General features: G+C 35.6%; 1 protein-coding gene and 1 long non-coding RNA gene across 4 annotated transcripts; both read right to left on the bottom strand.

Moving 5' to 3' along the window:
• Positions 1 to 3,553: 3,553 nt before the first annotated feature.
• Positions 3,554 to 4,382, bottom strand: LOC122517364. Its single transcript, XR_006303817.1, has 2 exons — positions 3,987 to 4,382; positions 3,554 to 3,899 (listed from the first exon to the last, which is right to left on the bottom strand). It is a non-coding gene; the product is annotated as an uncharacterized LOC122517364 (long non-coding RNA).
• An 83-nt stretch (positions 4,383 to 4,465) lies between these two features.
• On the bottom strand, positions 4,466 to 24,964 carry LOC122517363. 3 transcript variants are annotated; one of them, XM_043635713.1, is made up of 4 exons: positions 24,880 to 24,964; positions 22,003 to 24,218; positions 21,367 to 21,703; positions 4,466 to 4,643 (listed from the first exon to the last, which is right to left on the bottom strand). In XM_043635713.1, the coding sequence occupies exons 2-4, from the start codon at positions 22,730 to 22,732 to the stop codon at positions 4,556 to 4,558; spliced, it is 1,155 nt and encodes a 384-aa protein (XP_043491648.1). In that variant the 5' UTR covers positions 22,733 to 24,218; positions 24,880 to 24,964; the 3' UTR covers positions 4,466 to 4,555. The 3 variants fall into 3 exon arrangements, with proteins under 3 accessions (XP_043491648.1, XP_043491647.1, XP_043491649.1); XM_043635712.1 differs by having other exon boundaries at positions 22,003 to 24,339; positions 24,880 to 24,962; XM_043635714.1 differs by lacking the exon at positions 24,880 to 24,964 and having other exon boundaries at positions 22,003 to 24,048; positions 24,137 to 24,666.
• Positions 24,965 to 25,190: the final 226 nt, after the last annotated feature.

Genomic DNA, 25,190 nt, shown 5'->3' with positions numbered 1-25,190 from the left:
TCCGCACGACGACGATGCCTTAGTTCATCATCCCTCTATTTCACCACGAAATCGTAATAAATATGCGCGTTTATTTCATCGTGTGCAATTTGCATCGTAGGAACAAACGTAACGAACGACTCGTGGCAATCGTAAAGTTTCAAACTTAAAAGAACAAAAAAAAAATAAAGGAAACAAATCACCGTGAGACGAAACTACGTTAAACGTAGCTTTTGCATTAAAACGTTTCTACACGTTTTATTATGTTTGGATAATAAAAAAGAAGAATATGAAGAAGAAGAATATTAAAGAAAAGGAAAAAGAAAAACCGAGAAATAATAATAACAAAAAGAAAATAAAACGACAGGACGAAAAAGAAAAAAAAAACGAAGTTTCAATCTTCGTTGCAACAATGCACATAGTTTGTGCATATATACATGCATATAAATGCTCCCACGGGTTTGCATGCTGGAACAAATTTCAGTGGTTTAGAAATACATGGGCTGTGTTTACCTGGGTAAGCGAAAAGAAACACGCGAAGTATCGCGTACTTTTTTGCGCCGATTATTATTGTTAAGCATACCGAAAGAGAAAAGAACCAACCATGAAAAAAAAAGATTAAAAAAAGAGGAAAGAATGTAGTAGAAATGTAAAAAAAAAAAATAAAGGAAAACGAAAAATATGAAAAAGGGGTGAGTAGTAGTAGTAGTGGTGGTGGTGGTGATGGTTTTAAGAAGAAGTAAAAGAACGAAAAGTGAAGAAGAAAGTAAACGGAAAAGAAAAAAAGTAAAAGCAACTGCAATTCCCCTCGGTGATTAATCCTTAAACAAATGAATTGCATCGTCGGCGGAGACGTATCCTACACTTTCGTCAAATATTTTACTCGTTGTTGTTTACAAAGTGAGTTTATCTAAGCACACCCCGATAATGACGATTATTCTTATAAGATGAATGACGAGGATTGTCTGATTCCTTCATCGAATCGGCCGATTTAAATCGTTTCGGTACGATTCACGTTTAGATAAAATTACGTATTTACCCTGATATTCAATTCTCGTTCGATCTCTAACCCCTTTCATGATTCAAATCGTGTAATTAATAAAAAAAAAAATAAAAAACAACGAAATAAAAAAAGTAAAAAGAGAAAAGAAAAGAAATACATGCATCTACTCATCTTATTAGCTAATGATAATAATAAAAAATAAAAAGAAAAGAAAAATCGTTTAGGAAAAGCATGCAATTTTCGATAGACTTAGAAGAGAGAACAACCCTCTCTCTCTCTCTCCCTCTCTTTCTCTTCATAGGATGATGTTCGATAGTTTCGAAACAAGGATACTTGGTTGTACCTCGTTAGGCCGTCGTAAGAGGAGAGAAATGTTCGACGAGTGGTGTCCTAAGTTATTAACTCTTCCTTCGTTATCATCGTATTACCTACGATATGGGAACTTCCCTTTTTTTACATTTTTTTTCCTTTTTTATTTCTATCTATCTATCTATTTATACGTATCTTTTTTTTTAAATCCCTGCTTATACTTTTATTAATTGAAAATAAAATATATATATATATATAATAAAATAGCGATGAAAATAAAAAAATTAGTTTATCGAACTATCGTTAGATAAATTATACACGGTTTTGATTATTAAATCCTATTGTCAATAGTTTTTCTTTTCTAAAATAACTCTCCCCCTTCGTTTACACTTTCTTTCATTTTTTTGGAAATTCGACTATTTAGGCTATATATGTCCGCGTATTATTATTATTATTATTATTATTATATATATATATATATATCTATGGCGATAACGTCATCGTTAATATTAGAATTGAGAAAAATCTTAATCCTTCTCCATAAGCTTGTTCATAAACCTGCTTTTAATATGTTATCGCGTGCTCGTAGGTAATTCGTTTGATATTACACATACACATATGTGTAAATACACATATGTGTTTATAATATTCGCGTTCTTCTACTTCTATATCTCGTGTCTCGTAATTTCGCACGTAACCGGGACTTTAGGATGTCGAGCTTTACGCGATTACCGGAACACCTACGCTAAGCTCACATTACTTCCGCTTGCATACATCATTCGTGGAACGAGCGTGATTACAAATTTTCATAATAATCTTTCGTGTAATAGGTGTTGCAAAAGGTAAGCGATCGTTCGTGTGTTCTTTTCTTTTCATCCTCTATGGAAATAAATTATTACGAACGATTCGTTTTATACGAATAAATAAAGAAATTCATTTTTATTCCCCTTCTCTCCTCTTTTTCAAGATAATAATTAACATTAAATTTATATTAGTTTAAAACGATATCAAATGTTTCCTATTTTATTTCATATTAAAATTTCATTAAAAAATCATAATAATATCCCTCGTAATATTTTATTATTTCGATAACTGTTGTTCGTTAAGTAATAACGATCGCTTCCCTTTAATTTTAAATGGAAAGTAAATTAGCCAAGAGATTTTAATGATTTCTTTCGACAATTATCAATGACAATTATAACTATTGTCTCATTTCTAAACAAAACGATATTTAGGATGTATTTTCTCGAGTGAAGCGTTGTTTTTTAAACGGTAATTATACTACAAAAAGAAAAAAGCAGAAAACAAACAAAGAAATATACGCATACCTTCTCTCAACAGAGAGATGCATACAGATGCATACAGATGCATACATACATGTTAACCCATACTGTTATATCACATGCACGCAAAAGAATGTCGAGAATTATCATCCATAATTCGATTTTAAAGCATAACGCGATGTTACCTTCGTTCTTTTCATCATTTCAATTCTATCGATAGGATCATACTATTCTCGAGACATGTGTTGGAAGCACGACACAACGAGGGATTAAAAAAACAAGAGGAAATATATCCTAGGATCGATATAGAAGAGGATATTCCATTATACCGTCATTTTTCATCCCCCTTTTTTTAAAATCCGGATCTTTAAGTCCATCATCATCGTCATCCTAAATTCGCGAGACCTAAAACCTCTTGGCAACTTTCCACACACACACACACACACACACACACGTTCCACTTACAACGTATATACTTGGTAATATGCAAATGAAAATAATCCTGAGAAAAGGTCGAACGGGGGTTTCGGGGCTGGGGGTGGTGGGGGTGGGGGGTAAATGTGATGGGGAAGTCGAGTATAATCTATAGAAAGAATATATATATATTTAAGATAGAAAGGGTTGTATATTTTTTTTTTGCCGAGTCGGCCAGCCGCTCGGACGAAATTCCTCCTCGTCATGTTGGAAAATGATTGGTTGGTTTGTTGGTTGCTTGCTTGCTTCTTGGCAAACGCCAGGTTAACGAAATACACGATACACCACGTTCGATTCTTGTAACGTCGCCAAAAACTTCGATCTTTTGCTATAGGACACGTATCCCTCGTTGTTTTTTTTCTTCTTCTTCTTTTTTTCGTGATTTCTTTCTCTCTCTCTCTCTTTCTCCCTGTCTGTCTCTTCATCGAAACGATCAGATTGAACTATATATCACTAGGGCTAGTGATAAATTATCTTTAAGAGACTTTGCTTGCTTGCTTGTTTCTTTTTGTCCCCCTTTTTCCCCCGTTTAAATTTTTGATCGTTGTTCGTCGTCGATCGGCTTATCTCCTTTTATATATTTCACAATTTTACGATATTATTATCTCTCATCTTTATCTATCTACCTATCTATCTATCTATCTATCTATCTATCTATCTACCTTTCTACCTATCTATCGGCTTGAATCTTTTATAGAAAATGGTCTCAGGAATGCTCGAACTAGATTTAAGAGCACCTTTGAAAGTCAGCTGCTCGACTACTTTTGGAACACGTTGCCTTTTACTTTTTTTTTTGTCCTCCCCTTTCTTTGTTAACTCCATCCATTTGTTCTTTCTTAGTTCACCGAATCCTACGAAGGCAAAGGAAAAATAAAATAAAATAAAAAGAGGAAGTCGGAGAAAAAAAAAACATAGGTATAATAGTAAAGTAACGGTACATTAATTTCGTCCGTTATCACATTCGTGGATAATTCTTTTTTCTCTCTCTTTCTCTCTTGACGAAATTCGAGATAACGAAGCGAGTATTTAGGGTGGTTCCGTGATGTCTTCTTACACGTGATGCAGCAGCAGCAGCAGCAGTAGCAGCAGCAGCAGCAGCAACAGTAATAGCAAATAGGCGTAGATATTATCATATACGAGGTTGGAATATGTTACCATTAGGCCACCTTATGTGTACGTTCAAGTAGCATGGTAATTATTTCCTGATCATGGGTGTATACGACATAATGACGTAACAAAGATGACGAGTTCCTCGTATTCATTTCTAAAATATGTGTATAATGCTGCGTGTGTATATATATATATGTGTGTGTGTATGTGTATGTGCATGTTAATATATATACACCTTCGAATGTTAAATTGCTACGTATTTAAATAAAAGGAAATTGCGAAGGAAAAATAAATCAATTAAATTGGGAGGATTATGGAAGGAAGAAGATATCGATTGTAAATCCTAAAAATCCGACTGAGAAGTGATCAAACCACTCTCAGCCGTTTCCTCGCGTCGTCATAAGGGCCTGGTTACTTCACCGCACTCACATTCGCAGTGCATCGGATAACCACGCCTATCCACGCGGTTGCTGATCGAGTGGTCGCTGAAACAGAAAGAAAAATGATAGTCAAGATTTAATAAACGACAGATAACTGGACTCTTTTTTTTTCCTTTTCTTTTTTTCTTTTTTTTTTTTTTTTATCTATCTATCTATTTGACCTGACCTATAAACGTTTTCTCGTTGCTGTTTACATCGATGTTCTTTCACGGACATCTGTTATCATCGTTCGACGAATGTATACGCGTGTATAGCATTCTATATATATGTATGCAGATATTGTTTGTTTCCTTACACTTGCATCTAGCTAGCTAGAAAAATAAATCTTATTATTTCCACAAAAATATAATACATGAGACAAGATATGAAACCAGCTAAGAGAGGAGAAAACATTTCATTAGGTTAGTTAGCCAATTTCATTTCAAATGTCTTTTCCCAAATGCTTTATTACAAATTTCAATATGCCGAATGAACGTGCTAGAAACGGACGTAGTTAGGAAATATAGAACGTGTACGTAATTGTCGGTCAATGCAGCAACCTAATGCATAAGTAATGTACGACGGAAGAGCTACCGACACATCACGAATGTCACATATTCAACCTGACCGACATACTTACGACTAACTGATGTATCACGTGTGTACATATATATATATATATATATATATATATATATATATATACATATACATAGAAAGAAGATTTATTCGCTATCGTACGTTTCGTAAATCTATTCGATAGATCGAACGATCGAACTTACACAATAATTCTGATTAAAACGTTCAAATGAAAATTTCAATAGAAATTAATATTACCCACCCAGCCACCACCACCACCACCCCCCCTTATCCATTGAACCAACGATCCTCTTCCACTAACCATCGATCGACCTGACGAAAATTCAATATTATTATTCGTTACTTTTTTAATGAATTCCCTCTCTATTGTCGCGAATCTCAATAGGGGAAGAGAGAAATGTTTTTAACCTAAATTTCGAAGTACGCGAGACCCTTTACTGATTAGGTAGGCGAAGGAAAGAATAGATGATGGCCAAACTCCGGTCACAAAGGATCTATTGTCAGGTAGAAGAGAGGTTACTGCCGTGGATAGGCAAACGTACGGTGTACTTCCTTCGACAAAACGGAGCAAGCGAGAAGTGTGCCTGTTATATCTTTTTAGAACTATCTTTCTCTATGCAACTCGAGCCTTAAGAATATTGCATATTCATATCTGAACAGTTTCATCGTGATAAGGCGTTCAATAATACACATACTCTGATTTTCTCTCTCTCTCTCTCTCCCTCTCTCATTCTCTGTCTCGTTTTCTCTTTGTAAACGACTACGTCGGCCTGTGAGATTTTACAATGGCTGCCGCGGGGGTCGTAACATTCTACATAGGCCGAGAGGGAAATTAAAGAGCGGAATCGAAAGAAACCGACTACTACGACGACGACGAGGACGACGACAACGAAGAAAGATACCAAGTAAAAAGAACCCGAGAAAGATGGATGATTGTAATCTGTGCGCCTAGATGAGAAAAGAAGAAAGAAAGAAAGAAAAAAAAAAGGAGGAAAAAAGAAAAAATTATAACTATAGTACATTCGACTATAGTCAGCTGATTTTATCAGGTGGACGTCCACGCGCGTTATGACTCAATAATACTCGACCAATGCTTTACTAACTCGTAATATCGCGTGTTGCACGCATTAAACACCTATCTGGAATTCTTCAATTACGTGCGTCGAATCTGTTATGACTCAATAATACTCGACCAATGCTTTACTAACTCGTAATATCGCGTGTTGCACGCATTAAACACCTATCTGGAATTCTTCAATTACGTGCGTCGAATCTATGGTTTTCTCTCTCTCTTTCTCTTTCTCTCTAATATTCTCTCGATTCGTTTTATTTATCATTTTTGTTTTATTTGTAATTAGTAGAAACGTAAGTTTATCGTTCAACTTGGACTAATCCAATCCTCGAGCAAATCTCGATTAACGATAACAAAATCAAACTAGTAATCCATCATTTCTAATTTATTTTTGAATCCTTTTTAAAGTTACTAATAAAGAATAAAATATATCAATGTTATTTTAGAAGTATATTCGAACAGAGTGTTACAACCAATCGGTCAAAGAGGGAATAATTTTACGTGACAAAATTAAATCATATATTGTTGTAATATATTTTGTATATATATTACCTGTTTCCCAGGTAATCTTGTTCTTGTATTTACAAAGATAATTGAGATAATTCTTACTTTCTACGTGGATATACGTTAGAACTTTAGTAAATCCATCAATGTTATTTTAGAAGTATATCGAACAGAGTGGTCAAAGAGGGAATAATTTACGTGACAAAATTAAATCATATATTGTTGTAATATATTTTGTATATAATTACCTGTTTCCCAGGTAATCTTGTTCTTGTATTTACAAAGATAATTGAGATAATTCCTACTTTCTACGTGGATATACGTTAGAACTTTAGTAAATCCTACCGCAATGGGAAAAGATCAAAAGGACCAAAAAGACTCTTTAGAGTGGATGTCGTAACGATGCTGAAAGAAGAACAAGGTCCATAAGAAAAGTAAGAAGGAAAGAGAAGAAGCTTATCCGTATCCTGTCAGACTCATGCTCACTGAACGACACGGCATTATATCCGGGCACACTTTAATAAACGTCTCTCCTCCGACAAATCCAATTTCGTACTTCGGTCGTCAGCATCGAGCTTAGACGACCTTAAAATTTATATCATTCGCTACTCCAACTGCTCGTCGTGATCGTAACTTTTCCTTTCAAATGAAACAAAATACCTACTGCAAAGAACAACAAACTTCCAAAAAATATCTTCCACGTGTTTTTGCTGCTCAGTTCTCTCTTTCTCTCTTTAAAAAATATTTATAAAATAAACTGGTAGCCCTTCACACAGCACAGTTTCGTTATAACACGATTCGTAAATTGCTGGAAATCCTTTGTACAATATACTGTACTTATACAACACTCTGGATAACATTAATTTTTGCATAACATATTTCAAAAATTCAATTATCTAATAATGAAATAATATATTCAGGGTTTCATATAACAAGGTTTCATACAACACGGTATTTTAGGAATCTATCTACCATTTTATAGCAAGTTTATCTGTATATATATCGTTGGCATTTTAAAAAATGTATAATACCACTATCGACGTAAAAATATGTTCAAAATATAATAAGAAATGTAGAAGAAATACACAGGTGATTCCCTTGACACCACTGGGGCTGGGGGGGGGTGGAGAATTCAAACTTTTCTTCGGGAAAGGTATGACTATGAAAAGAACCGTTACACGAGTTTCTATATTTTTTCTTCTTCTTCTTCTTTGATCTCATTTGATAAGATCACAAAATTCGCACGATATTTGCTTATACATAATAAAAAAACACTTTTGATAGACATTTAAGCAACAATCGTTTTTCCTCCTACCCCCACCCCGCTGTTCCTTCGTTATCCTTTGAATCCCACCCTTTCTTAAGGAAAATTAGGATATTTCTGATCGTAGTCGCTTTTGAGAGTAACTCGTGCGTGCCTGGCCTAGTTAGCGTGATCCGAACGAACTTACGTTAACCACTGAAACAGAGAGAAAGAGAAAGAGAAAGAAAGAGAGAGAGAACATTAGATTCCCGTTCCTGCTTTTGTTAGTACACACGTCTTACTTCGATTAATCTATAACTCGTTCTATCTTCTCGGCACACGATGTTATAATATATATATATCTCAATTATTTGGAAGAAAAAACTTTCAAGTTTCTCATCCAATTGTGGGCAGTCAATTTATCGTAAAACCCTTTGCGTGCAAAATTATAATGTAATCGTATATATATATCATATACCTCGTCCACCACCCCCTCCCCCATCATCTCATTATGTCTCGTGTCTCGTATCGTCGTATAATTAATATGAAAAAAAATGATAGAAAGAGATGAATCGATATCGTTTGCTTTTACTACAGAGACACAAGTAGAATTGAAAATATTCCGAAGTCAAATTTATTCAGAGTCAAATCGTAACTTGAAAACCTGGAAACCTTTCCACGTGTCATTATTATTTCCTCTTTTCTTTTTTTATTCTTTCTTATTTATTCTTTTTCTTTCTATTTCTTTTTTAATATTCTTCCCTTTAACCGTTGACAGAGAGAGAGAGACATAAAGACGAAAAAGTATTTTGCATAATCTCATATCGCTTTGTAAATTTATTCTGGAACATCCAACGACTTACACGCGGCGGTTAGGAGCAGAAGGTCGAGAATTTGATGCAAATGAATTCCAGTTGTCCAAGAGAGACGATGGTGGTGGTGGTGGTGGGTGGTGGTCGTGATTTTTAATAGCGCGTTAAATCCATATCTTCAAATTGAAATCGTGATCGGTTATAAAATTAAATTAATTTTTAACATCCGAACGAAATATAAGGATGAACGAAACATTTCTTCTTCTTCTTCTTCTTCTTCTTCTAAATCACCTATTTCATTTTTATTATTTATTTTTGCTATAATATATACTTTTTGGAAACGGACCAACCAACGTTGCATGATATCGAACATTTAGAATGTAAGGGGAAAAAAATAAAAAGATAAAAAAAATGGGGAGAGAGAAAGAAGAAGAAATCTGGATAACATAAAATTTAGGTTAACTACTAGGGCTAGGACAACAAAGCTGTACCTTCCTCGTCGAATCTCGCGAATCCCTGACCTATATCCCTTCCGAGGGTAGGTAACAGTTTCATGGCGTCTGCGAGCTTGGAAATCGAAATTCACGCTACGTGTAGTTTTTCAAGTAGACGTTTAATTAATTTTTGTTCCGTTCGTACGTTGATATCTCATAACCACAGATAGTTATATATATATATATATATATATATAAAGTTCAACATTAATTGAATATTTAAAAAAAAATAATAAAAAAAATAAAAAAAGACAAAAAAAATATAAAAAGAATTACAAGTTTAGTTTATCGTCACGATTCAACACTTTTCAATCAGAGTTCTTCCGTCCTATTACCGTCGTCGTAATAACGTCGAGTAAACGTCACGTCCTACCTTTTCTCTAATAATTAGCTTCCGATAATTATTGGCGTTGCGGCCGATCACTGGCAGTCTCTTCGTTCATTAAATGAAATTTTATGCTTCCTCTATTTCCAACAAATATGGACAAACTTTTACGTCATTATTACCAAAATGTAATTCAACTTATGACGACGATGTATGGTGGGGGGGGGGAGGGAGAAAAATAAATCATTTTCAGCTTAGCGTATCAATGAAATACTTGCAATATTATTTCATATATTCAATAACTTTTGTTCTCCTAGAATCGTAAATATCCACAAAATGGAAATCAAAGTTTTCTCTACGAGATATTAAAGATTATTATTATTTTTGCTTGTTTTATTTCTTCTTTTCTTTTTTACGTTATAAAACTACGAAAGGTATAGAGAAACTTTTGTTTTTAACAAATTTAAATAAAAGGATTCGTTCGAATGTGGATTTTGTAAAAAAAAGGAATTAATCGAATTGGTCTTAGTCATTCCAATTTGTTCGTTACTTTTTATCTACTCCAAATTATAATACATAAAATAAAAATTAATTATGATTATTCTTATTATTTCGAAATTCTTTCATCTCTAATACATTTTATAATTTATTTCCTAATTTTCCATCCATTATATTTGAAAACTCATGAACGTTTACAATTAATGTTATATCTGGAAGGAAATTATTCAATTTAGGAGGAATAATACCTAATATTTCATTTTACCCAGTTTATCCTACGTACGTTTCATATAGGTATATATATATATATATATGCACGTATACTTTCCTCGTGGGACAAATTTGTACGCTTCGTACAAATGGCAATTCGAGAACGATTCGACAAATGGCGCTTTTAAGGTACCGACCGTTAAGTTTTACTCCGTGAGAGTTTAATCCACACCGGACTGCACAAAATTACATCCATTTTTGAGTGCATCCTGCACCACAGTAGTTTTATACGTCGTACTATTTTTCGGACCATTTTTACACGAATTTTCTTAACTTCGCGACGAGATATACCTACGAGTTTTACTTTTGTTCAAACCAAACCGCTGATGGCTTTTATCGTTATTAAAAGAAAAGAAAAAGAAAAAAAAGGAAGAAAAGAAGGAAAGAAATAGGACTTCTAAGAGTAGAAAATAAATCTCAACGTGGTGAAGTTTTAAACCCAATCCCAAAGGGATCCCAGCTCGGACGGATTCGCTTTACGATCATAACGAGAAAACATATTATGCAATTATGGAGCTTTTTGCGGTAGTCCACTTTATGCATATGCAGTAAACGTTGGTAGGTACAGATTGCGAAGGTCGTGACCCGGTCAGCGAACAGGTGCGAAGCCGCCGCTTATCGATTTCCATTAACCGAACGACGACAGGTCGAATTCATTCGTTCGTTCGTTTCTTCGTTTCTTCGTTCGTTCGGTTTAACGTTCATTCGACTTCAATAACTATTCGATCTTTTTCACCCCTATTGAAACAAATCAAATGACCACGATTACGTAGACGTAAACGTATACGAGATAATTTACGTACTTGCTTATTAAATTTATTGAAAAGATTTTGTCCGGAGGGGAAAATAAAAAACAACTAAAAATATATCTTCTCTTGCCTAACTCATTACTTCAATCTTCTTTTCTTCTGTTTTACCTTTTTCTTCTTTTTCTTTTTCTTTTTCTTCATGGTATCAGCGTACTTATACAACGTAGGAAGAAAAGTAAAAAGAAGAAGAAGAAGAAGAAAAGTTGAAGAAAAGTTTGCTAAATTATTATTACATTTTGCTACGAGAGTACTTTACTTTCGATCTTGGCTCGTTAACGAAGCAAAAAAAAAAAATAAAGAAAAAGGGGGAAAAAAAAGAAGAAGTTGGGAATTTAAAAGGAGCCAATCGAGTGTTGGAACTCGTCCAGAAACTTTGGTGGAAAAATAAAGAAGGTCCTAGGCGTTCGTTGATCGCGTCTACAACGCATTAGTTCCATCGATGATATTAACTTCATTTTTTATTTTATTTTTTTCCTTCTTCATCATCTTCTTCTTCTTCTTTTTATTTTTGTCCTTTTTCGAATAAATTTCTTCTAATCAAGATTTGATTATTATCAAACGTAAAAATAAAAATAAAAAGAAAACAGAAAGAGAGATAGAAAAGAGATTCAAACGAAATCATTGAGTGCATACGGAAAAAAAAAATCAATGAATTCGTGAAATTTCGATCGAAATAAGATTAAAGAAAAATTTCGAAATTTTTTTTTCTTGAGAGAAAACAGTCGAAGAAGAAAAATGACTACGACGATGACGACGACGACGACTAACGTAACGATAGGTAAGGAAACTTAGTATGAATAATATATATCGTTTGCGAACAGAGAGAGAGAAAATTTGCGCACGAAGTAACGTCGATACTCTATTTCCGGGGGAAAGACAAGAAGTTTGTTCTTGACCGAAGTATAATACATCGAAGAGTATTATATCTTTGACTATAAGAACGCGATTAAAAACTTTTCGAATATAATTCTACGTTGAAAATAACGCATACTTGTATATTATATTTCTTTAAAACGCGCTTGCCTGCGTTTCCTATTCTCCTCGTCATTTACTTTTGTCCCCTTTTTCTCTTCTGTTTATGAAAAAAAAAAAATACTTTTTATATCGGAGAAAAATCGCGAAATAAAATGATTTGTAGTTCAATTAATTTTAAAGGAGAAATCAATAGATCAACGGTAAGCATATCGTTTTGTCAAACTAATCACTCATCTGTTGAACGAATATCAACGTTAGATATACACATAGATAAATACAGTGAGGAATACGTACACATATGTATATATATACGATAAAATAATTAGTCACACACAAACGATCTATATTCAGGTGTTAGTGTGTGGGGGGATGGGGTGTCGTCGTATCCGTCAGTCACTTTGCTAGTAAAATTTATCACGCACGCGAAATTAATGTCCTATACCCAGGTAGTGTAACTTCCCTAGCCTAATGAGAGACCGACGTGTAGACACATTCAGCAGAAGCACGCTTTCCGCTCGTTATTTGCCACTGATCCTTCCTTCGATAACGTCCTTAGATTTTCATTGCTTCGATGTGGATTGATATTGATACGAAAAATATACGAATAAATATGAAATAATAATTAAAAATTCAAAATTACGAATAATATTCTACGAAGATGAAGAGAGACAAGTAATGATGACATAGATTACATTTAACCTGGTAATATCTAAACACGTTGTTGATGATTTAATAACGAGGAGATTTGAAATCATCGATCGAGAAATCTATCGAAACGAGAACGAGATTTGTTCGAGGCTGATGTTGAATAGTAGTAGTAGTAGTAGTAGTAGTAGTTTCCGATGTCGTCATATCCTTCCTACAGCTTCCACAAATGAGATAGCAGATTCATCGAACGAGAACAATCTAGGATATCTGGCCTATCAAGAGGATTTTAATGAACCTCGATGCGAGCTTCAATTTTCGAGATAATCTTTAATCGAAAGTGACGATTAAAAAGGTTAATAATAATATATATGAATATATATATATATATTCGTACCTTTTTTTAATTCTGTTAATCGATATCAAATGTTTTTAATCTCTCTCTTTCTTTCTTTCTTTTTTTTTTCTTAATCAAAGTTTTATGTAAAATTGTGAAAAATAATTATTGATGATAAGTATATCGATAGTATGATAAAATTACGACTCGTGTTTCTTAGTTTATCACTAAAGTCAATCTCCTTCAGTTGATTTTGTATATGAAAGAATCGTAAAGTTTTTATTTTAGAATGTATAACGTTTCGATAATGTCAGACGATATTAATTAAATAATATTTTGTTTTCAAACTATAGTTCAACGTATTCAAAATAATTCTACCTACAGTCCGAGCTTTATGTTTTATTTTTTTAACGAAATTATTTCGTGGACAGTATATATACGCGAGTTAGGGATTTAGTAAGATTGACGAACTAATTTTTATTTTAGAATGTATAACGTTTCGATAATGTCAGACGATATTAATTAAATAATATTTTGTTTTCAAACTATAGTTCAACGTATTCAAAATAATTCTACCTACAGTTCGAGCTTTATGTTTTATTTTTTTAACGAAATTATTTCTTGGACAGTATATATCCGCGAGTTAGGGATTTAGTAAGATTGACGAACTAAATAACTTGGAAATAATCTGGAAAAATGTATAATCCTCGTTTTTACGTTTCCTCTCGTGCTCTCTCTCTCTCGTACTTTTTTTCTGTATTACGCTTGGAAGAAGGAGATCTAGTTAGTTGAAAAAGTCTTACAATCTAGAAATACGTCATTACAACATCAACGAGAGAGAAGAAACCGCTTCATCTTAATTCCCCTACTTTGGTTAAAAATGAAACTTACCCCGAAGTAGGATATACTTTTCTTTTTTTTCTCTTACAGCAGTGTGAAAAAATGTCACCTATTCTCGTAAGGCCAAAAAAACAAAGAATATCTCGAAAGAATGTCACTTAGGCGAAATTACGAATTCACCAACGAGAACTAACGAATTATTTTTTTCCTCTGGAAAATCTTTTTAATTACAAGTTCCTTTCCTTTCCTTTCCTTTCATTTCTTTTCTTTTCTTTTCTTTTTTGTTCAACTACGAATAAAAGTAACTACGAATAATATTAATAAATTATGTAATGTTATATAAAACTCTATAACGCAGAACTCGGCTAATAGCAATTAACATGGGGGCGTGTGGTGATGAGGGAGTATAGGAAAAGGAAAAAAGAACAAAGAATCTTACATAAAAATGAGGAAAAATACCGCAATAATAAAAATCACAATTATGTAATAACTCGACTCGATAAAAAAAAAAAAAAAATAAAAAAAGGAAAAAACATGAGAGATGAGAAATAATTCTACGATCGTGGCAGAGGGGGAGAGGGGGGAAGGGCTTAGAACGAGAGTGAATAAAGAAGAATAGAAAATAAGGAGAAGTAGAAGAAAATAAAAAAAAAAGAAAAAAAAAGGAAACGAAGGAATTCGTTAGAGTGGGTGGGTGGGGAGGGGGGATGTGTTTGGTGGTCGAATTAGAGCAAATCCTCTCGACCCCGTCGTCTTTTCTTGTTCGTGAAAAGTAGCTGAAAAATAAAAACGAAGTGTTCGCGGTTGGGAGGAACGCCTAAGGGCGTTGAAATACCGAGTGCTGGCTGGGCCGAGGCAAAAGTACATTCTCAACGCCCACGGCACGACTGTACGGCACCTCGAAGGGCAAACCTCGCACGTTCGTCGTCGTGCCGTGCAGATGCTAGCCGACAAAGAAGAAAATCCCTTGAGAAACTCGGAAACTCGTTTTTCGCCTATTCACCGACCTTACTCTCTCCCTCTTTCTCTTTCTCTTTCTCTTTTTATCGTCTACCAATCTTTTTTTTTTTTCCTTCTTCTACTTCTTCTTATATTTCATCTTTAGATTTCTCTCGAAAAATTACTTCTCTCTTATCTTTTTAACACCTTATACAATACTACAACACTACATCTACACGAACAATTAACTCGAACAATAAATTTTTGTATTATATATATATATATACTACTTTTTTTTCTTTAGAATCGTTCTAACGTATGTAAGTATAATATTGACAACATTATACGATAGTTTACGGTGAATCTATTTTTACTAGGCTAGACAAAATGACTGGTTGCGGTGGTATATCTAATGTAAGGGCAAATGAGAAACGACGAATCGATAAATTTTATTCTTTAGATAACGTAATAAAAGTTGGTCAATTTTTTGAAATGCAAATATATATATATATGAGTTATAAATTAAAATAATTTTCTAATAAGACTTTCGAAATCCGATTTAATCGTTTTAACACGATAACGAATATAATATTTTATCATTACTTTAATCTACTATTAACATATCATTTGATATTCCGTGTATCGTTTCGAATATAAAATAATTACGTTAGATCACGCTTACAATAAATTAATATCAAACAAATTATATTCATTGACGACAAAAAAAAGAAAAAGAAAAAACAATCTACCATTGTTCCTCAATCCATTCTCATTCTCATATCATTTCGTCTTTTTTATTATTCCAACGATAAGAAAGAAAGCTAGCTAGCTCGGATCAATATCATTTTCCTAAGTGGCCACTTTTCGTGGATGCACACGGTTTCCTCGTAATACCTGAGAATATAAGCTAATTCCTTTCACTTCAAAAGGAATTGCGAATTGACACCGTTTCGGACATACCATTTCCTTCCTTCCTTCCTTCCTTCCTTCCTTTCTTCTTTCCCTTCTTCATTTCTTCCGATTATATTCCCACCTGATTTATCGCACCAATGCATTTCGATTTCTACCCCCAATCCGATATATTATCTTCGATTATTGGAGAATTGACTCGTTTCGATAGATGACCTCTAAGTATCTCGTATTAAACATTTTCTTCTCTCTATATTCATATAATATATCGATCGATCTATATCGAAACTATACGTGGTGGTTACTACTACTACTACTACTACCACCACCAAGCCGTTGTATTTGATTTACGTAATGGAAGAACACTTTTACGTAACCAAGATGTATGCAACGTAATTCGTTTTCTCTTCAAATTATTCTCTCGATCTTCATTCCCTTCTTCCCCCCCTCCTTCCCCCTCACCTACACCCATAAAAATTCTTAGAAACTCGATCGATTAAATCCTATTAATCGAACAACTTTCGATAATAACCCATAGGAAGTGCTTTTATTAATGTACCATTGAATTTTTTAATGCACGACTAGGTTCACATTTTTATTTTTTTATTATTTCTTTCTATTCAGATATTCCATAATCGTCAAATGTATCGCGTAAATTAATTAGACTTAATGGTGTGTGAATATTGAGAGAATGAAAGAATGAGAGAGAGAGAGAGAGAGAGAAAATATGTGTGTGTGTGTGTGTACATCTGGATATTATATAAATGAAATTAATATATTGATTACAGTTACTAAATATCTCATGATAATTAAAGCCATTAATAATTTTTCACAATGAAATTTGATTATTGATTGTTTCAATTTGACTGATTGTTAACCGATAGCAGAAGGTACATACAACACATAAATATTTATTAAATAATAAATATTTATTATTCATGATTTATATTTTTATCAGTGAAGATACGCATTTTTATACAATATCGATATTTCATTTTTACTCATATTTTTATGATCTCTAAAGAAAAGAAAAAAAAGAAAGTTTCGTCGAAATATTGACAAAAAAAAATATGATATATCGTTGTAGGAAAATTTACGAAAGTTTAAGGTGTTACAGGAAAAGTTATAGATAGACCAGATGTTACTTTTCGTAGGATTCTAAAACATACTGATGTTAATAAAACGACGAAAAGTATAATAATAGGATTTGAAAGGGAACTCTGTTGGAAAAGTTGTTTTTTATCGATTTAAATCATTCCCATTCCTTATATTTTCTTTGTCACGATCGGTAGTAACACCCGTTGCTGTAATAGTAATCAAAGAATCGTTCAAATAAATCAATGATTTATCGAATGAACCAACTACATTCGAAAGCTGTAAAATTGCATATATAGATGCACGAATTAGTAATAACAAAATCGTATTAAAGTTGGATCAATTGAAATCTCTCTCTTGATATAACGGGTAGCTCACTTTGTTAATTTCGCAATGATTCCCATACAAATATTTTCCCCCGATCTGATCGACTATTAAATTGTGTGTATGTGTGTGTGTGTTTGTATCCACGTACAAAACTCTTCTTTTATTTATCACACTTTCTTTCCATCTTCTTTTTTTCCTCTCTTTTTTAGCAAATGCATTTAACCTTGAGCTCTTTCTTTCATTCGTACGAGATCTTAACTAGATTTTTTTCCATTATCCTCGAGATTTATGGGTGACCGTACGACGTCTAAAGTACGATGGATATTTCAAAATACGAAGCCATGACCTGCATTCCGATTTCCTCTTTCTCTCTTTCTTTCTTTCTCTCTTATTCTCATTCTCTCACAATCCGTCCATCTCAACTCGTTTACGTCGTAGCATTCCTCTAACCGATCGACAGGAAACTTTTCACTGCACACGGCAATATCGCAGGAAATGCTTTCAAGTAAGATAAACAAGAACACAACAACAACAGCAAAAACAACAACAACACCAAGAAGAGCACGACGAAAGGTAGAATGTATGGTAACGGTAAATGGGGCGAGTACGAAGGGGGGTGGCAGGACAGGGGAGTGGAAAAGGGTTTTTGGGAAGAAAGGGAGAAGGAAGAGAGAGAGAGAGAGAAGTTAGAAGTAGAGTAACTCGAACGAGTAGAAAAGGAGGCATAGTTGAAATTTCATAGTTGAAAGACTTATTAACCCACATAGTTCGTCGTCGTAGACGTTTCTAAGTAACTCGACTAAGTTTGTGTGTGTGCGTGTATGGAATTTTCAAAAATTCACGTTATAACGTAAATGGATTGTTGGAAACGTTGTTTCCCGTTACGAACGAATACACGAGCATAACCGCGGGTATGGAATAAATACCACAACTAGGATTTCCCTTTTCCACCTACTGCGGAAGGGTTTGGAGTAGTAGTTGCACGAACGGGACGTACGTCAAAAGTAATTAAACTACAATCGTGCCTAATGGTAAGCCAGATAACCGCTAGCTCCGCGAAGCAAATGGCGCCCGGTCTGTTCTCAAACGTGAAACGGTGCAAGCATGTTGAACGAATATGCAGAGATTGTAGCTCGATCGAACCACCATTAATTTAACGCGATAACTAACTTCAACTCGTCACTCAATTTTTAGATTGAATTCAAAAGAATTTATTATTATTTTATATCATCACCGAACACAATATCTCTTTGATATCGAAGAAAGTCAGAGAAAGAGAGAGAAGAAGAAGAAAAGAAAATGGTAGGAAATCAAATATTAAAATAAATCCAATATTAAATCATTCTAATGGAATTTGATAATTATCTGCTTCTTCTTTTTCCTCTCCCTCTCTCTCTCTCTTCTTTTTTATTTTTTTTTTATTTCTTTTTCTCATAACATCCCCTCTATTATCGATCGCGGTTTAGGAAGAGGATAACCGGAGAATTTTGGGGAAAACGTAATTTATCGGCTTCTCCTACTTATCCTCGTGGAATTCTACGAAACCTAGTTGGGATCATACGCGGAGTAAGATAAACGTTATATCCTTTGGTTGAAATATTGGCCGCGAATTCTCGACCAATTCCAAAGTATCTTATCTTATCTAGTAACAGAAGTTTCTCTAGGTTTGAATTATTTCCAATCGAGTAGTATACTAATGTGGTAGTATAATAGTGGTTTTCTTCGAGTATGGTAACAATTAAATCAACCTTTGCACTTGGTGATACATCCCTGTCACGTGGGTTAACCTTATTACGTGAAAAGCTTCGTACAATTGAAACATTCATTTTACCTAGACCTAATCTACGCATGCATGCATGCATGCATGCATACATGTATGCATGTATGCACGTACCTATGTTGTTTATCTATGCTTGGTGATCCTTCTCTCTCTCTCTCTCTCTCTTTACTTGTAAACATCGTGCGGTTACACAACACGTAGCAATTAAGGATTGACAAACCACAAAGAACATTTGACGCTATCCTTACCAATTCATAGTTTTCAAAACGCATTTTTTACTTTTATCCGATGAACAAAGTAAAGTAATGAAAAAAAAGCTATTGTTATTAAATATGAACTCGTAATTGATTTATTGTACATCCGATTCGTTCTTTTCTTTTTTTCTTTTCGAATGATTCACGTAACAAATGGATTATTACGCTTTGGAATTTGTTGAATATTTAACGATAAACACTGTAAAGACCAGATACGCAGCTACGTATAGATAGTTGAAATAAAAAGGGGTAAAAAAAAAAGAAAAAAACTATAATAGTAACCTACGTTTTGCACAGGAACGCAACGTAATACGGAATGACGTTTAGAGAGAAATAGAGAAAAATACGTGTAAGAACTTTGTCACGTTGTTGCAAACGTGACGGAACGAAGAAAAAGTCACGAGACCGATCGATTTTGTTAAAGGAAAAGATCGATAACTCTGAAAGGTAGAGGTAGAGGTAGAGATACTTAATGAATTTCGGACGTGTCTACGGAGAGGGAATATTGAAATAATAAAATGATTAGAAACAAAGAAAAAGAAAAAGAAAAAGAAATTTTTTTGTCGCGTCAACTTCGAAAGTTTTAGTCCAATTAAAAGTACAGGGCTTATTTTTCCGTCGAGAAATCAAAAAGAAAGGAAAAAAAAAATTAACTCGGCGACGATTTAAGTCAGAAAAGAAAAGAGAAAAAATAAGAAAAGCAAGTGTACTCGTGTTTTAGATTTATCGATAAAAATCTACTTTAATGAGAAATAAAAAAAAAAAGAGAGAGAAAGGAAAGGATAGAATATCACTTCACACTTCTTCTTCTTACGTTCTAAGTTTTGCTGATGTATGTGGGACGAACGAGTCGTTGTTCTCACTTTACCTAGGCAATTTGCATTCACCATTTTATCCGAGCCCCCCACCCCCCCTCCTTCTTCTCCTTTTCTCACCTACCACTTTCTACCTCCCCCGTTTATCCGGTTTTCTACCAAATCGCGCTTTAATAGCAGCACCACCCCCCCGGCCCCCCCGTTGCGGATGACAAACGAGCTGGCGGAAGAATAACAACTCGGCAATATTCGCGCACTCTCATCAGTATGAAATTCCACGGGGAATTAATCGGCCCTGACATTTCAACGCTCGTCCTACTCTCAATTTTTGAACGGCCCAACAACCAACATCACTCATTTGACTGAACTACGGCTGGAAACAAAAAAAATACTCGTTAGAAATTACCAACCCCTAACTTTTAATACGAACAACTTTCGATAATTGAAGTACCCGTATAAAATAAAGTAAAGCTCGAAACACCATAATCGATTGTACGAAACACGTGAAAACAAAAAAAGAAATACTCGTAGGATATTTCTTCTTCTTTTTCTTTTTCTTTTTCTTCTTCTTTCGTTAGAAGTAGTTAAAATAAGTTATAACAAAACGCATTAGGAAATATAAGAAAGTCGAACGTCTGTTTTACTCGTATAAGCTGACTGTGATCGATATTACCCACTTGAAATCGATAAATCTTATTGTTATTTCTCGGTACCTGTCGATCGATCGTTAACCCAACGCGTTCCTCGTTCGTTCTTATCATTTTTCTCCAAAGCGCGCTTTAAAGTTTCAACGTTTTATCATAACTGTCGATTATGACCAAAACGAATGTTCCAACTTTGAGGAAAATTCAATAGGCAAGATATAATAGTTTATATAAGTTTTATCGAAAAATCCTGCCCGTTTATCATAGTATTTTCAATATTAAAAAATATACGTTCGTATACGTAGAACTAATAAATATGTTATAATAATAATAATAATAATAATATATCGATTGTATGGATAACTCGAAAAGAGGATAATTTATTTGGCTAAAAAAAGAAATAAGAAATAATCAATATCGAGGAGAAAAAAGAGAAAAATTGAATGGGGTTATTATTATGATTAAAGTATTGATTAATAATAGCACTTAGATAGAGGAATTATGTTTCATAATATTCAAATGCTTTCTAATAAATCATGAGTCAATTCTCTCTTGTGTATCCAGATAATCGAGATTGTAAGGGATATTGGTAAAAGCATTACCTGAGATCGTTAGCTCGGTGCATTCTCATGCCACGCGCTGGATGCCGTGGGGGTGGCGTGCACCTGCAGTCACAATGCATGACGCAAAGGACGACGCTAGTTGCGAGAGTTACGACCAAGGGTGCCGCGAAGAGTTGAATGATCGTAGCTACTTGTTCCTCTCTGTTATAAGATGCCATCACGATGCTCCCGTTAACGCGACTGTAATAACACGGAAACTTAGCACCTTCGTAGCCCATGTCGCGAGTAAAATTCTCGCAATCTACGACCGGTGGGTAACCGCAGCCCTTGATATTAACGAGAAGTACGGCTTCGACGTCGCCGACGTTCGTTGATCCTGTCGTGGAAACAAAAATAAAACGATAGATAGATAGGGGATTTGGTCGAACGATCTGGTATCGCGGTTAACGCGATATTTCGTATAGGTATTGTATTATTTACGAGTATATTTAGCGTTAATAATTATAGAATTTGATTCATTTATCTCACGTGCGCACGCGACCTATCTACGCGTGCGCATCGATCGTTCAAAGGATAACGTTGAATGAAAAGCGTAAGTACTAACTTGTTGAGTTACTTGATATAAAAAAAGAAAAAGGGATTACGATAAACGTAAGAGAAAACGATGGATCTTACCAGGAACCGTGGTCGTGGTGGTGGTGGTGGTGGTGGTAGTGGTTGTAACAGTCGTAGCAGGTCCGTTTATTTCCGTGTCGTTTTTCATACTATCGTTGCTCCAAGGCGAATACGTGACGTATATGTGAGTACATCTGTAAACGTCGCTGGTACATCCCTCCCGGCAGGAGCTCCATGTGCAATTGAAAAGACCCCAGAGTTCCTCGCGTCTAGAGGTAGTGCAGATGACCGGTTCCGGTGAAAAATCAGCGGCCAGGGTGCTGATCGCCGGATCAACGTAAAGCGGTACCAGGAAGAGGAGGGCGGCGCCGCCCGAGGTCGCGACGAAGGCCAGAGCCGAGGTCGCGTAAAAATTTAGCCGCTGACGGCAGGTGCGCCTTGGCGGTCGGCGCCTCGCAGCGCCAAATCCTAACTCCAACAGTTTGCGACGACGTAATTCTCCTTCCTTCGACTCGCGCGGCTCGATTTTCTTCTTGTAACGTTCCTGCCGATGGTGATGATGATGATGATGATAGTGGTGGTGATGGCGGTCGCTACCACCCCCGCCACTTCCACCTCCCCCACCTCCGTCCCCGAGATCGCCCCCCGCGCTCGAGCTGCCGAGGCTCTGCTGACCACCGTGATAACGACGATGATGATGATGGTAATCGTTCTGGCACTGGCACTGACAATGACAGTGACAGTGCCCACAGCTCGCCTCCAACAGAAGATCCGAGCTGCTCCCCCGCATCACCCACCCGCGGCTCTCAAAGAGGCGCCAACCCGATCCTCGTCCTACTCGTTCCTTCGACTCCCCTCCTCGTTGTTGTCCTCCTGGCCGACGCCAAACGACTTTCTGATACTCGCCACGACTCAATGCCGCGATTCCCTCCGCTTAAATTCTTTCTGCTAGGACTCATCGAGCGTCCTCGCTTACCGGACCACCGCGCTACCGATCCTTTCTTCTTCTTCTTCTTCTTCCTCTTCTTCCCTTCCCTCCTTCCTTCCTTCCTTACGTTCAATCGATTTGTAAGCCGATCGAAACTAACTCTTCCTTCTTCTTCTTCTTCTTCTACCTCTCCACCGCTTATTATATTTTTCCTTTAGATACTATTTCTAAAACGAGATATTATCGATCATAATCTCTCAACGATTACTACGAGACGCTCGTTTGAACGAGAGGAACTATGAAACATCGCGGAAAGTGTATCGATCTGTTGGATCCCGACCACGCGTAAATTCTATTTGAAATCGTTATCACGAATGCTCCGATTGCATCGCAAGCGCGCTCGATAACAACCAGATTCAATATTTTTAAAGCCGCGACACGTTGGTTGGTTGGTTGGTTGGTTGGGGTTGGGGTTGGTTGGTGTGCGTTCAGCCGCGCGGGGCTTTACGAACCGAATCCGTGAATCGTTGCTAAGCCGATCGCGAGTTAGGCACCTCACTGGATTCTCCTCTTCCAATTAACGGAATGTTCATAGCTCACTGAGATTCGATTTCCGAGCAGAAGGAATTCTTAGATTCGATGATCATTACTATCTTCGAAATTCCATTCTAAATTTTTCCTTTCTTCCTTCCTATTTTTTCTTACTTTTTCTTTTTCTTTCTTTCTTTTTTTCTTTTTTCTCTTCTCTTCAGATTATATATATCGTTGTCTCTCGCAAGGATAGGCCTCCGAAGGAAAAAAGTCAACTTCCCCACGGTAACTCGTTGAAATCTTCATTAATGATACAAAGAGGGTCAGACTCGTCGTATTTTTTCTTAGGCCAGAGATAAAACTCGAGTCAGCTAGCTAACTGGTGTCGTTTGCCTTCAAATTCACGGAATATCCTTCGAAATTAATTACTATCTTTTCTCTCTCCTTTAAAAAAAGATATATATGTATCATATATATATATCATCGTCTAGCTAGTAGATACTATCATCTCTCGCGAATGTCTTTTTTCAACGATCCCCTTCCTATTTGTTTATACATGCAAATAAAGAAGTAGCCTTCGTAACGGACTACCAAATCCTTCTTCTTCTTCTTCTTCTTCTTCTTCTCTCTCCCTTTGATATTCGATTCTATCAGTAGAAAATCTCTTATTTAATTTTATTTTTTTAACTTTTTCTCTACCGTATATCCATTTCATTTACAGATTTTCTTCCATACATGTAACTATATCCTTCCTCGTTGCTCCTTGAAATTTTTTCCAAGGTGTCCCGCCTTTTTTTTTCTAATCCGTTTCTCGTGTCTTCTCAAGAATTCGTCATTGTCGATCGAGATAGATGAACGGATAGGCAGATAGAAAAAGATTAGGCGGAAATAAAGAAGGCAAAGTTAGATGGATAGATTGAAAGTATGTGTCTGCGTCTCTGTGTGTGAGAAAGAGAGAGAGAGAGAGAGAGAGATAGATAGATATATAGATAGATAGAAGATAGATAGATAGATAGAGAGAGAGTAGACAGATAGAGAGTGAATACGAGAATATTGAATCACGCGTTAGAACGACGTTATCCTACGATCGATCCTTGCACGAACCACCTGTACAGATGTATATCCACGAGAGAGCTTTCTCTTCTCTCAGGCGCGCGCTTTGTCAGTACGCGTGTATACTCTCCCTTAAACGAGAAATAGAAAGAGAGAGAGAGAGAGAGAGAGGGTGGAAATGACAAAGACAGAGTGACAGAGAAAAAGAGATAGAAAGAAAGAAAGAGATAGAGAAAATTGATAACAGAGAGAGAGAAAGAGAGAGAGTGGGGTGGCTTTAAAAAATATTAACAATAATTTGAAGAATACAAGGATAACAAAACACAATTCTATCCGATTGACAAGGCAAAGAGGGGAAATTGGGCAGGGAAGAAAGGGGTTTGTCAGCAAGATTATTTTGCTTTTACGAAAAATAAGAGCCGCACTTGTTTCTGATCAATGCGTGTCCCGGCACCATCCGCCTCGCGGACCGCGAGTTAAAGCGCGACTAGTCGTCAGAACGTCGTACAAAAGTCCTCGATGGGAGGACAGGCTTTCGTCCGAAACGACAGGGCGGGGTTCCATACGCGCATGAGCGACTGCCATACCCCACTACCCTTATCATCCTACTCTCCTCTCTACGTATAACATAACTTCATCGCGCACACCACGGTGCATCCTCCTTGTTTATGCTCTCTCGACGAGTCCTTCCTTTTCCACCTCCCACTTCCCACCACCACCACCACCACCACCACCA

The sequence above is a fragment of the Polistes fuscatus genome, unplaced genomic scaffold (assembly GCF_010416935.1).
Source record: "Polistes fuscatus isolate 324 unplaced genomic scaffold, CU_Pfus_HIC Scaffold20, whole genome shotgun sequence".
Taxonomy (NCBI): Eukaryota; Metazoa; Arthropoda; class Insecta; order Hymenoptera; family Vespidae; genus Polistes; species Polistes fuscatus.
This window is presented reverse-complemented; position numbering and strand designations above follow the sequence as displayed.